At 40.2% G+C, this 12,562-nt stretch overlaps 1 protein-coding gene across 1 annotated transcript in view; it reads right to left on the bottom strand.

Annotated features, from left to right (window-relative positions):
* Positions 1-12,116, bottom strand: part of XK (X-linked Kx blood group) — a 57,489-nt gene extending 45,373 nt beyond the window's left edge. Inside the window, 2 exon segments of the mRNA XM_037824745.1 lie at positions 3,699-3,961; positions 11,768-12,116. Of these exon segments, the coding sequence (XP_037680673.1) occupies positions 3,699-3,961; positions 11,768-12,012 (508 nt within the window). The 5' untranslated portion in view covers positions 12,013-12,116.
* Positions 12,117-12,562: the final 446 nt, after the last annotated feature.

Raw genomic sequence — 12,562 nt, 5'->3', positions numbered from 1 at the left:
TACAGAAAAAGATATATATGCAGCTATTTATTAAGGACATGCTGTGTGAAGGAATGAATGAAGTCAGACAATGCGAACCCCAACTCCCAGCTCCTCTGATGGAGCATAAGCCCCATTTTCCTCTTTAGTAAGATGGAGATACTATTAGCTATCTCATAAGGATGATATGAAAATTGCCTGCCCATAAAGAGTTGAGCACAAACCAAAGGTCTCACAAAAAAGTTGTTGGTATTATCAGTCAACACTACTGCCTGGAGTAGCAGAGAGAACAGCACTGTAGGGTCCAAGATGGTTAAATAGCTGGTTGCAGGAGCCTTCACACAGAGCAAAGTAACTTGGTGTGCTCACCTGACTCTCCGCTCAACCCATCCTCCAAGGTCTAGAGACTTGATGAAGCCTCCACTGAGAGCTGACTAGACATGGGGAGTAGACACGGGGAGTCTCAGGATGGCCAAACACACCAGAGACTGAAGCTCAAAAACACAGTGTCCAATACTCATTGGCAATGTGAAATGAAACTTTCCAGTGGTATATGATTCCATTTTTATATTAAATACGCACAATAGGTAAATCCATAGGGATGGAAAATAGATCAGTGGTTATCATAGGCTGGCGGAAGAGGGAATGGAGAATAACTACTAATGGGTATGAGGTTTCTTATTAGCATGGTGAAACTGTTCTAAAATTAGATAGCGGCAACATCTGCACAACTCTGTGAAGAGTCAAAGGAAAAAGAGCACTGAATTGAATACTTTAAAAGGATGAATTTTATGGCATGTTAATTATATCTCAATCAAAAAAAAAAAAAACTTCTCCAGTGGCCCTCAGGGTTGGTTCCACTTTCTCTCCCTGAAGGCAACTTCTGCCAAGGCCAAATTCATCAATATTTGCTCCGAGAGCACAGAATCAGAGGAAGAAGAGATGTAGGATTGCAATGTTTAATGGGGTCAGATTCTGATGGACTCGGTGGCTTTCTCCCATCCAGACAATGGATAGTTCCATTGGTATGGATTGCATTATATGGTATAGCAGACATTAACCACCTACTCTACCACTGTGTTTTAAGAAAACATGATTTTGTTCTGGGTGGCAACGGCCCACCACAGACAGGTGACTAGTCTAAGCCAGTGCTACCAAACTTCCCTGATGATAAAAATCACTTGGGGCACTTGTTTAAAAAACAAGAGACATAGATAAAAAGACACATCCTGGGCTCCCATCTCAGACCCAGCCAATGACAATTTGCAGGGAAGAGGCCTGGCAATCTGTACATTTAACAAGCTCCCAGGCAACTCTAATCATCATCAAGGAAGTCTGAGGAATATCAGTCTAAGCCAACGATGGCAAGCATTTCTGTAACCAGTTTCCTGAGCATCCCCTGCAACTAAGTGACCATGCGACCAATTTTGGTCAATAAGACCTAAGGCAAAGTCTACTAGGGTGGTTTCTAGGAAAGCTTTTATTTACTAATAAAAGGAGAAAGACACCTGCCCCTCTCCTTTCACCCCTTCTTCCTGTCTTGCATGCATCTAAGATGGCAAGTGCTGCAGTAGCAACCCAGGAAAAAGCCAATGGAATTGCTATCATGAGCAGCTGAAATAATGCCAACTATTGCTTATCTCTAATTACTTGTTAGATGAGCAAAAGAAACCCTAGGCTGTTGAACCATGTAGTCAGGTTTCTGTTCCTGGCACCAAATGCATTCCTAAACACATGATAGATGCTGCCAATGTTTGCCTCTGTTATACACCCTAGTCCATGCTCTATTTATAATTGCCTTTTTCTTTATGGGAACAGGTTCTTTCCTCAGATATATTAAGGCAATCATTAGGGTTAGCCAAGACCTGCATAAATGACAGCCATCTGTCTCTTTAAGAGGATCATTCCCAGGTCCTTTTTCCATATCTAATCGATTAATCCTTTGACTCTCAGAAGACTATATTTTTCCAGGTTCCTAGGGAGCATTTCACAGATAACCCATGCGACATCAACACTTTTCAAGATAGGTTTTATTTTCCTGAAAGAAATACTGTCTGAAAAACTACAATTAGGATTGGCAAACTTTTTTTGTAACGAGCCAGATAATAAATATTTTAGGCTTTGGGGGCTATATGGTCTCTGTTGCTACTACTCAACTCTGTCGTGACATGCAAATACTCTGTGACCCAGCCATAAATTAAGACCTTTGATTACTGGGTCTAAAATATAGACAGAAAGAGGATAAAAATCAGAGAAATGAAATTAGTAGGAGCAATTTTTTTTTAAATTTCGATTTTTGTATTTTTTAAAAACAATTTTTAATTTAGGCTTTTAACTCATTTTTGCTGATCTACAGTAAAATTTATGAAAACATCTGGTTTTCATTCATGTGTAATATTAATATTTGGGAGGAGTCATTTCCCCTTTGCATTTGAAGACTTTTCACATTTCCAATGTGAGTAGAAGTTTTTTGGAAAGTTGGCTTAACCAAAACCTGCCTTCAATATGATAATGTGAGAAAAGCCCAGAGATTAGAAAATTATGTTCATTTAAAAGCTGATCTACCCTGGGACTCTACAACTTGGCAAAAACTGGAGTGGCCAATGACTGTTACTAAATGTACAAACATACAAATCTTTTTGCATGTGGGAGAGCAAATGAACGTCAACTATGCAGAGTGTTGAAAAAGAGACAGTATTTGGAAAAAACATAATCAAACCAAACTGGAGTCCACGGTCAACAGTAACACTGTAATATGCTTCCATTAAATGTAACAAAGGCAATATACCAATGCTAAGTGTGTATGAGACAGGGATATAGGGGAGGGATATGGGATTCTTGGTAGTGGTGTTGTTTTCTGTCCTTACTATTATATTGTATTGCATGACACGTTGTTTTTCTTTTTATCATCTTTTTTATTATTCGCTAAAAAAAAAAAACAAAAAGCTGATCCACCTATTAGAACTTCAAGAAGACAGGAAAATGGCCTTGATTCCATCATTCACCAAAAATAAGCTGTCACAACCATCTCAGTTGGTTTAGAAATACCAGTGAAAGATAGAGACAGAATCCAAAGAAGTCCAGAAGTACCTTTCAACCAATACAAACTGTATTTTCTAAAAGTGGCCACAGCAGTATTTTTGGTCCCACATGGTCTTCTAGAACCCTGCCACTCCCCAGCAAGAGGCAGAGTCTACTTCCCTCCCCTTAAACCTGGGCAGGATCTTGAATGCTTCAACAAACAGAATGCAACAGAAATGATGTTGCATAATTTTGAAGACTGGATTAAAGAAAAAGACACAGCTTTGCCTAGCCCACTCTCACTCTTGAGACACTTGCCTTGGAAGTAGCAACCATGCCATAAGGAAGCCCAAACTAGCCCACATGGAGAGATCAAATGGAGAAGAACTGAGCCCCCAGCAAAAGCCAGCGAGTCATGTGAATAAATGCGCTTTCAAGTCCCCCACCTTTGAACCACACCAGCTGAAGTTTAGTGGATCATACGCAAACTATCCCTTCTGAGCCCTGCCTAAATTACAGATTGATAAGCAAAATAAATGTTGTCATTTTAACTCACTAAGTTTGGGGCTTAGTAACTGGAACACAAGATGCAGGATTGAATGCAAGTGTGAACGAATTTCCCCTGAAGCAGAATGAACTGTATGCTTTGTTTCCCATTTTGATGACCAAACCCAGACAGAAATCAAAACCATACATACTTCTTTCGGCAGTAACGTCCTGCTGCAAGATGCTTATATACAGCTGAAGGGTCAGTTGCGGGGCTGAGCCCAGGAAAGCCTGGATCACCGATGCCCGGTTGAATGCAGATCGGTGGGTACACAGCTTGCCCTCTGCCTGGCCCACCTCCTTCTCAATTTCCTCTGAGAGGCCATTTTTGGGCATCTGCCACTTCCTGGTGATGCTGACATAAGGCTCTTCAATATGGCCTGACTGAAAATAGATGCAGAAGACTTCAAAACACCTGGAAAAAATGAACAAGTCCAATCAGAGTAGACTGGATCCTGTCTTTTCATAGTCATTCCCCTTACACTTAGCCTGATTTTTTTTTAAATCTTCATTTTATTGAGATATATTCACATACCACTCAGTCATACAGAACAAATCGTACATTCGATTGTTCACAGTACCATTACATAGTTGTACATTCATCACCCAAATCAATCCCTGACACCTTCATTAGCACACACACATGAATAACAAGAATAATAATTAGAGTGAAAAAGAGCAATTGAAGTAAAAAAGAACACTGGGTACCTTTGTCTGTTTGTTTCCTTCCCCTATTTTTCTACGCATCCATCCATAAACTAGACAAAGTGGAGTGTGGTCCTTATGGCTTTCCCAATCCCATTGTCACCCCTCATAAGCTACAGTTTTATACAACTGTCTTCGAGATTTATGGGTTCTGGGTTGTAGTTTGATAGTTTCAGGTATCCACCACCAGCTACCCCAATTCTTTAGAACCTAAAAAGGGTTGTCTAAAGTGTGCGTAAGAGTGCCCACCAGAGTGATCTCTCGGCTCCTTTTGGATTCTCTCTGCCACTGAAGCTTATTTCATTTCCTTTCACATCCCCCTTTTGGTCAAGAAGATGTTCTCCGTCCCACGATGCCAGGTCTACATTCCTCCCCGGGAGTCATATTCTACGTTGCCAGGGAGATTCACTCCCCTGGGTGTCTGATCCCACGTAGGGGGGGAGGGCAGTGATTTCACCTTTCAAGTTGACTTAGCTAGAGAGAGAGTAGCCTGATTTTCAAAGCTTTGACTTGGCTATTCTGAACTTCAGCCTACTCCTCTAAAATCATCCACTCCAAGGACCAGTTTTCAGTAGGCCATCCTCTTGAGATCCTCCGTCATGCCAGTGGGAACTGAGTGACAAATTCAAAGGTGACACTGATGGCCAGTGAATCAAGGAAGCCAAGTAGAGAAAGGAAAATGGCTCAGGCTCCAGAGTCACAGAAAAATGTTCAATTCCCCTTCCTCACACTGATTAGCTGTGCAGCCCTGGACAAGTCACTTAACCCCCGAGCACTTCTCTCAATTACAAAAGAGATAATACTTACCTTGCCACATTCCAGTGAAGGATGGATAGGATATATCTAAATGGTCCACATCCAAAAGATGCCCCCAAACCACCCCAGTTAATGTAGAAGCTATCTATAAAGGGAAGATCCTCCAGCACAGAGTAGCTTGCTATCTAGCATTCCCCTGGAAGACAACACGTTACCTGTCTCTCTGTTCCCATAAGCCCTCATGGACCAGAGCAAGATCAATTGCAACTGGAGGCCTGCCAGGTATGTCTTACTTATGGAAGTCCAAGCCTGCTTTATAGACAGAGCCTTAACCAGTGACCTCTCTAGACTGACAAAATACCTAGATTTTAAAATTGGTTTTCCTCTGTAGGTAATTATATGAATGCTGAAATGGGAAAGAGTACCAATGTGTGCAATTTCCTTTCAAGTCCATAAAAGAAAAAAACAGATGGGCTGATGAATGGAAAAAGAGATGGATAGATGTGCGATAAACAAACACAACAAAATGTTAATTACAGAATCAAGGTGGTGAGTATTTCTTGGGTGCTCACTGCATGATTATTTCAAGTTTTCTTCTGTGTGTTTGAAAATTTTTATAATAAAATGCTGGGAAGAAATGGGTTTTCCCTAGTAGAGAAAAATGTTCTCAGCCTTAGGCTCAAAAATTGTTAAAGGACTTTTATGCCCAAACACACATTTTTATAACAACTTCATAATGTTCCTGGAAGATTTTATGGCGTCATCTATTTTACTGAATGTTGTTAACTCTGTACCCTCACCTCGAGGTGACTATGGCACTGAGAACACATTTATAATTTGAAATAATAAAATAAAGCTTGATGTAAGAGAGGAGATGCAGGAACCTCTATGTCAAGGACAAAGTGGACATATTTTGTAATCATTACCTTTGTTTATTTGTTCCTGAGAAAAAGAAGGCTTATAGCACTCCATGTGTGTATAAACATGCGTGTGGCAGGTGGCAGATTTGTCTGCTACTTTTGCCCAGTGGGGTCACAGACATTTTAATTTATTACATGAAAATATGTAAAGCAGCCTGGGCTAGTTTGTTCAGTTGAATATAATGTTACTGAAGTTAAGTTCATGAGTTCAAGCCCAGCTGGTCCAACTGAATTCGCTCTGAGGAAAAACTCAAAGCTAGGACTGAAAACAGTATAAGGCCTACCCATTTCACATTGTTGGGCCGCTAACCACAACCAGGACTAGAAAACAGAGTAGACTGACCACCATCTTCATTTCTCAGTATTTTCTGAATGCAGACACACTTTAAGTGCTGTGGGGAATGCAAAAACAACTGGATATCCCTGCCTCATTCCAAGGTCCTTGCAATCAAAATGGGAAAATGAGACAGGTACACAGTAATGATGATACATAATGAAAAAAATTAATATCTGTATACCACTTTCAGTTTATAAAATATTTTCCCACACATTAACTCACTTAAAAAGAAAAACTATGCAAATAATGTATATCATAGTATTATTCACAACAGTAAAATTCCGGAAAAATTCTAAAGGTACCCCAAATTTTAAAAAATGGTTAAATAAACTATTATATATACCCATTCAAAGAAATATTATGCAGTCCTAAAATGTTATGGTATAGATATAAATCTACTGATATAAAAATGTTTACTATATTTGCTAAGTGAAAGAAGCAAATTACAATAGAATATACATATTTATAATTCCCTTTTTTCTAAGAAGAAAATTACAGACATAAATATAGATAAATTACATATATATAAACATATACAAATAGTGGAGTGCTTGAGCTGACTCATACTGACTGATCAGAGCCAACTATTAAATAGGAATTTTGTGAGCCAGTTGTTAAACCATTGGCAACTTGAAAGCAGCTATGACGGCAGGATGTACATCACTGAAATCAGCAAACGTTGCAAATCAGGGGACCACCCACCACCACCACCACGAGGAAAAGTCTACCAGCTCACCACTTCAAAAATATTAGTTAAGGACATGCAATAAAACTTTTAAGAACTGTTCGCTTTACATAGTCGAATTAGAGGTTTTATTTTCTTCTTTGTGCTTATCTGTTTTCTGCTATCTTGCCCTTTCAACAACAACCATGCTTTAGGCATAATAAAATCAAGTTTAGAGTATTTAAAGATTAAAAAGAAACACCAGCACATGCTAAGAGGTGAATGAATGAAATGAGGGTTCAGAGGAGCAAACAATCCTCTTGCCCTAATTGCTGAGGAAGGGACCCTATGGAAGGGGGAACATTTGCAGAATTGTAGAGGAAAGGAAACAATGATCAACCAGGGGGGCCACACCACCTCAGATGTGGAAATAGAAGAAGGTTCCAGAATGAGTTAATGGGAGATGTGGCCCTGAAGCACAGGTGCCCTCCTCTCAATTCACTGTTTTTCCCAGCTAATTAACACATTTGTCCTAGCACAGAGTTTAACACATGGTAGATGTTCAATAAATTTGTGAAAGAAAGCCCCAAGACCTCCCACCAAACTGATTAAAAAACAAAGTTGGAATTCTGACTCATCCAATTACCCCAACTTTCTGTTTGTTGTTTTTGCTTTAGAGGCTATCTAAATAAGACCACAAATTAGACATTTTCAACAAAATGATTCAAGGTAGTTTTCAGTATCATGTACACCAAGGGTTGGCAAGATTTTTCTATACAGAGCCAGAGAGTAAATACTTTACGTTTTGCAGGCCATAATCTGTGTTGCAACTACTCAACTCTGCCATTTTAGTGCAAAAGTAGCACAGACATTACATAAACGAACGAATATGGCTGTGTTCCAATAAAACTTTATTTACAAAAACAGGTGGTGGAATGGAATTGGCCTGTGAGGCATAGTTTCCCGACCTCTGATGTACTTAATCAGCAAGCTGATCCATTTTTTCACTTTATGCCATTTTTCAAGCATCATAGAGTTATAGCTGAAGTTTAGTATCAGTTGAAACTATGCATGTTGGTGCCAGCATAAATAACTTGTGGTACCAGAGGTTCTCCAAGATGGTTAATAAAAATATTTTTTCAAAGAAATATTCATTATGATTTCCCATAAGTCCTGTTACCTTCATATGACAGACATGCTCCGCAAGGCTATACAAGAACCAAACTAGTTAAACAGAAAGCATCTTGTGAGCTTTGAAAGGCCACTTAATCTCACTGAGCCTCAATTCCTCAACTTAAAAAAAGATAATGACACTTAACTCACAGGGTTTTACAGTAGATGAAATTAAATACGTGAAAGCACTTTGCAAATGAAACAATGCTCTGCAAATATAGGCAATTATCAATTTTAATTTCCTTGAACGTTTATTACACAGAAGTGCTACAGGGAAGCATTTTACTAAATTCTACAAGATTACTGGAACTTCTTAGCCTTTATTTTATAAACCCAGATTTTTCATTGTATCATTTTCCCTCATTATACTAGAAAAATGGAGGAAACTTCTTGAGGATGTAACTTATTTATATTTATTCCTTCTCCCAATTAATTTATAAAAATTAATGTAATTATAAAAGAACGATAAACAGAAATGTTTTCCAAAATGCTTTCTTGATAAGAGATGGGTTTTTTTCTTGTTTTCCATATTATCTATTTTCATGCACAATAAGATTTTCCTTAAAATAGAAAAAAATAAATTCAAGGCATTATCCAATATTCATACCATTTAAGAATGTGATCCCAGCTTAAATGAGAAAACAGCCATACTAATGGCAGCTACCATTTTAAATATACAACTGGTATAAATGAAATATGGTTATCTCCGTAACAGAAGAGAAGAGTGGAGCCTGGTTTGTAGTATTTAGCCCTTAATCATTATAGTGAAATGTATTACAGTTTAACTGGGCCATCATCCTGAGTGAACTCAAAAACAGTATCTCACCTAAAAAAGAACATGGCTTTTGGCTAGTATCCACCCAAAAGTAAACAGAACTAAACTTTCCAAAAACAATTTAGAAATATTACTAAGTCCAATGGGTAAGGCGGAAAAGAAACACCATGACTCTCCTTTGCTTGGGGCAAATAATTTTTATCTGGGTGTAAAACCGATGTCTTAAGAGTTAAGACAGAATGAAACAGCCAGCAGGAAGTACTTCCGGTAAGATATTAAGTCATGCTAGTATACAACATCAAACTGCTTTTCTTTTCATCTGGAAATTAAGAGACTTAAAAGCACATTTTGTGTATCTCACCTGTAAGATCATGGGTTCAATATCTCCTTGAAACCAATCAGCTGCTTTAGAATGAGAAAGTCTTTGTTGATGGAAGGGTTTGTTTGTTGCTCTGTTATTTTTTTTCTATTTTATTTTTTCCCTGAGAAGGCAATGACTCATTCAAAACTTTCTGGAAATGGGTCTTTTTATAGCACTGAAACTACCTATGTAGCTGCCATATTATCTTTTAAAAGCACCAAACTTTCTCTATCTTTAATAAAGTTAAAATATTTTTTACTGTAAAAACAAAAAAATATAGGAAAGTATATAACAAACGAGAAAATTATACACTTTTCTATATTTTTCAGGAGACAATTAAAATCAATCTTGAATCTACCATACAGAAATAACTACACTTAACATCTTTGTATATGTCCTTTGACCTCAGGTTCATATTTTTCATTCCGTTTTTATACATAATGTTATATCAAGTTTTTATCTTAGGTTGCTCTTAGAATTTAGAAATATTTTAATGGCAACAAAGGTATATGGTTATACATACTTAAACCTTACAAATTCTGAACCTCTGTGGGGTAATGGGCAAGCTATATACACATTTAGCCATTTCAAAGAGTCAGATATGCATAATACTTACCAGAGTACACATCATTAAATATTAACTCATTTGTAAATTATGGATTTTACCAATCTACATACTTCAATTAAAACATTGCTCTTTCTCCAGGGGCCAATCCTATGATAAAATATTATCACTTACTTGATGGCCATTTAGGTTGTGTTCAATTTCTAAATTTTACCGAGATGATGAAACTTTTTCTTAAGTTAGATGGAACTGCTGATAAATCTGCCTTCGTACACAGAGTACAGGGAACACAGTTAACCCAACTCCATTTCTGAGAAGCTGTGTCTATGTGGTCCTGGGCCTCATTCTCATCTATAAAATGGTGACAATTACCTCTATCTCATGGTGTAAATTCAGTGAACTGAACCAAACCACCTGGCACAAAGAAGGACTTGAGAAACGTCAGTTTCCCTTTCTGTCAACTCACATCAACATCAAGAATGTGAATGTTTCTTTTAACAGATGAGGAATGTGAGGTTCCAAAGTGACAAGTGTCTTACCCAGGTCAGATCACAGTTGTTTTACCATCAGGACCACAGGGCCTACCCAACGAGGAAGGGCTAATTCTCTTGGTACTAAATGGCTCCAAGACTTTATAAACTCCCCTCTTTCCCTTTCTTTTTTCTTTTTTTTTTTTACCTGACTCTTTCCTTGCTATCAGGACATCAGTGGCAACTTCTCACTCCTGCCAGAGGACATGTTTCTCTTCCTTTTTAGGATTTTGCAGCTTCTGGAGGCTGGGAAACGTGTTCACCAAGTTTGTCGGCACTGTGTGTAACCTACAGGTCAATATTCTGAGTGTCAGCTGGGATGGATGTCTTTAATATTAAACGCAAAAGTTTCTTAATAGGGTTTTGTAAAATCTGTCTTGCTACTCAACTTTGTATGTGTGTAAGTGGAGACAGGACAGGTGTATTTCCTGGTAGGAAAGGATTCCACCTCGCTAAACTTTTTGGCAGCTGAGGTGTGTCTCTGGCCTTTCTGCCTCTTCAATTTCTGTATCATCTGTGTCTAAACTTCAGTATTATAAACTGATTTCTACTCCAGCTATACACTTTTTGTTTTGCTATTCCTATAAATGTATGAAACAACACATTTTAAACTCTCTCTTAAAGGTCCTTAGATAAGAAAAAGTCCATTTCAGTACAACATATTTCTATTTGTTTTGTGTTAATAAAAATTGATTTCTGGAAAAAGTCACTAATAAATTTTCTTGACTTAATACACAGCAAGTTTTGTCTCCATGGCACATTGTGCACAAACTTCAATGACTATGTTTATAAGCTAAGTAGGGCCATAAGACATTTCTACAACCCCATATGTTTCCACATCCCATAATATTCACTGAAAACAAACACACCAAGAACAAAGAATGATGCGTGGATTTCAAGAGTTCTGTATGAGAGCTGAATATTTGTAAATACCTGTATATCTGACATGTGCTTAAAAGAGTGCCTAGCACACAGTAAGCACCACGTGTCTGACAAATAAAATCAAATAATCTGTACACTCCTTCGCTGTCTTTGTGACTTAAGAAACACTTACCAAGGGTTTGTGGCCACACAAACTAATTCTGCCAAAGCCCAAATGACCACAGAGAAAGAGGGTATCTTATGAAGTTGCACCGCATGAAACTGCCGTTTTTTGTTGGTCAAACTCGGTCGAAGATTGGCAATTTCATGTGGTACAACCTACCAAGAACGCTGTCCGCACCAGCTTTATTGCCATTATCCCTGAATTCTGTCGCACTCCTGAGGCTGCAACAGTGAGGCTGGGGAGCAGGGCAGGCCGGCCTTGGGCCCAGCCTCTGGTCCAGTCACCTGTCCCTACCGGAAGGCCATGTTTCTCCATCCCCACCCCGGCAAGGGTAGGTGGAAAAAAGAGGCCGGAAGCTCTGCGGCCGGGGGCTCTGGGGTCCGCACGCACCTGAAGAGTGGCCCGAGTTGCAGGACGTGCAGCAGCAGCACGAGGGGCCGGTCGCGGCTGAAATCGCGGTGCACGAAAAGGAGCGTGAGCTGCACGAGCGCACAGGGCAGCAGCGAGAAAAGCAAAGTCAGCGCCTGCCATATGCGGTCCCCGGCCGAGCGGTAGGTGCTACTCAGGTAGAGCGCTATAGTCATCTCGGCCACGAACAGAAACACGAACACCAGCACCAAGCCTGGGAATTTCATCTCCGCGCGTCAGCGGCGCGCACCAGTGGCGGCTGCAGCCGGAGGGGCCCCCGGCATGCCCGTCCCCGACTTGCCCTCGCGCTCTGCGCAGCCCGCCGAGGGCACCCGGGGTCCGCTGCAGTTGGGCCCAGGGGCGGTGGATGGGACTGGGTGGGGCGGGGAGCGCGGCCCCGCTGGACACGCCCTCGCGCACCGTGCGCCGCCCGCGCGCCCGAAGGCCCGCCGCCGCTCTGTGGCGACAGTTCCCAGGTGGGCCGCGAACCCGTGTGCCCTGACAGATCGCGCCCGGAGCCCACAGTGATACTGCGGACACACCGCTGGCCCCACCAGCAGCCTCTGGGTCCTAGAGTCCCTTGGCTGGCATTCTCTTTGGAAACCATTCACATCCCTTTGTCAAATTGCACCAAAAAGGTCCCAGAAGTGGGGTCTGGACGCCTTTCCCGCCCCGTTTCTCTTTTCTGGGCCTGGGGAACGCCTGAGGCTTCTAATGGCCAACTCTTCTGGTCATTAAAAATGACCAGACCACACAGATGGTTCTCAAAGTGCTAGT

This window comes from Choloepus didactylus (assembly GCF_015220235.1).
Source record: "Choloepus didactylus isolate mChoDid1 chromosome Y unlocalized genomic scaffold, mChoDid1.pri SUPER_Y_unloc5, whole genome shotgun sequence".
Lineage (NCBI taxonomy): Eukaryota > Metazoa > Chordata > Mammalia > Pilosa > Megalonychidae > Choloepus > Choloepus didactylus.
The sequence above is the reverse complement of the archived record's forward strand: the minus strand, read 5'-3'. Positions and strand labels throughout refer to the sequence as shown.